The sequence below is a fragment of the Branchiostoma floridae genome, chromosome 19, assembly GCF_000003815.2.
Source record: "Branchiostoma floridae strain S238N-H82 chromosome 19, Bfl_VNyyK, whole genome shotgun sequence".
NCBI lineage: Eukaryota > Metazoa > Chordata > Leptocardii > Amphioxiformes > Branchiostomatidae > Branchiostoma > Branchiostoma floridae.
The window spans coordinates 5,866,671-5,868,266 of NC_049997.1; the positions used below are offsets into that span (position 1 = coordinate 5,866,671).

A 1,596-nucleotide genomic window follows, 5' to 3' on the forward strand; every position below is an offset into this window, starting at 1 on the left:
ATGGCTTATGGAATCTTTTCCACTTGGCTAGGTGCCGAGTCGTCCCAGGTGCCGAGTTGTCCTGATACCCCATCGCGCCTGTAGAGATGTCTAGATGTTGACAGTTTCTTGTGACGTACGTACAGCAGCTTCTCTTCATCCTTGTATCTTTGTAGTACAGATTGGTTATAGTCCTTGATGTTCTTGTTCAGGTCAGATTGCAGGTCATGGCCTCTCGGGAGAACCTGAGACAAGACAATGGTGGCGTTTGGAAATGATGCTTTGGCAATACTGACTAGCTCTTCTGTTTTCTGCAGACAGTCTTGTACAGAAGAGTCGTCATGTTTGGAGTTGTCTAAGTCGTTAGATCCTATGTGAAGAATCGCATAGGATGTTCCTGGGTCGTGGATGGTTTCTAGCTTCTTTGTGGCGTCGGATATTGTAGATGTCTTGTCTTTGTGTGTCGAAAGATTGGGAAACATTCTGGAGACATTGACGGCTTTCCATATGGAGTCCGTGTACACCCTGACTTGTTTTGACTCCTCTGTCGGGACTTGTGGTCCTTCCTGTGACGGAACCTGTTGGGTCAGTTCAACGCCTTGGTCTGAGTCGGCTTCTTCAGTACTTGGCTGTGTTGTTGTATGATTTGCATGAGCTGTACCCGGATCCATTGTTTTGTCATCAGTGGCATTATTAGTGCCATTGTCCTTGGAGATACAGTTTTTAGCACTAACCTGATGAGCACCTGGGTTCAAAGCCACAGTCTGTGCATACGTTCTCATCTTTGAAATGGATTGGGAGAGTTGAATGGAATCCGTCACCTCCTGCAGTTTAGCAATCTGTTGTTGCTGTTTTTCAACAAGGGACTGGAGAGATTCACACTTCGCCGTGAGGGTGGCCATTTCTTCATTGTGGCGGCTGTTCACACTCTTCCTTTCATTTGCATGCCTTTTCTGTTCATCTTCCAGCTGTTTTTTCAACTCACCGGAGACAGCTTTCAGTTTCTTTTCAAATTCATTCTTTTGTGTACCCTGTTCATCTTTTAACGCCTTGAATTCTACCTGTAGAGTATTAACAAGGTCAACAAGATCCGTGTAGTGTTTCTGGATATCTCTTGTGATGTGGTCGTGTGAAGTTGACTTTTCCACAGTGTCCGATGGAGTCGGGGTGTTCTCAAAGTCCAACACGTTTTTGCTAGAGTTCAGTGGAGATTCAGTAGAAGTTGGGGTCCTGAAGGGGCTGATAAAGTTTTCGACAGCTTTTCTAAATCTGTTTGTCTTTCTCGGTGTGCCAACAGGAACCTTGACAGGCGTTTCATCTGAGTGATCAATGGTTTCGGATGATGTATCCACAGTTTCAGAAGATAGAAACGTCTTACCTTTCGGAGTGGTGAAGGTGTTACTTCCGGTATCGTGGTCTTTGTTTCCGTCGGCGTCGCTTTGGCTTGGGCCGGCAATTTGACAGTTGCCATTCGATGTTTCTTCACTTTTTTCTCAGACTCGGAAAGATTTTGTCAGTCCCATCCAGGAATGCTGATCTTTGAATGCAGATTGTAACGTTTTCTCCGAAGTGGATGGACAGCCCGCACGATTCCTGAACTTTTCCGTCTTTCTGTTC

General features: G+C 45.6%; 1 protein-coding gene across 1 annotated transcript; it reads right to left on the bottom strand.

Annotated features, from left to right (window-relative positions):
* Positions 1–5: 5 nt before the first annotated feature.
* On the bottom strand, positions 6–1,422 carry LOC118407123. Its single transcript, XM_035807543.1, has one exon. It carries the CDS (start codon positions 879–881, stop codon positions 6–8), a length of 876 nt encoding a protein of 291 aa, XP_035663436.1. The 5' UTR covers positions 882–1,422.
* Positions 1,423–1,596: the final 174 nt, after the last annotated feature.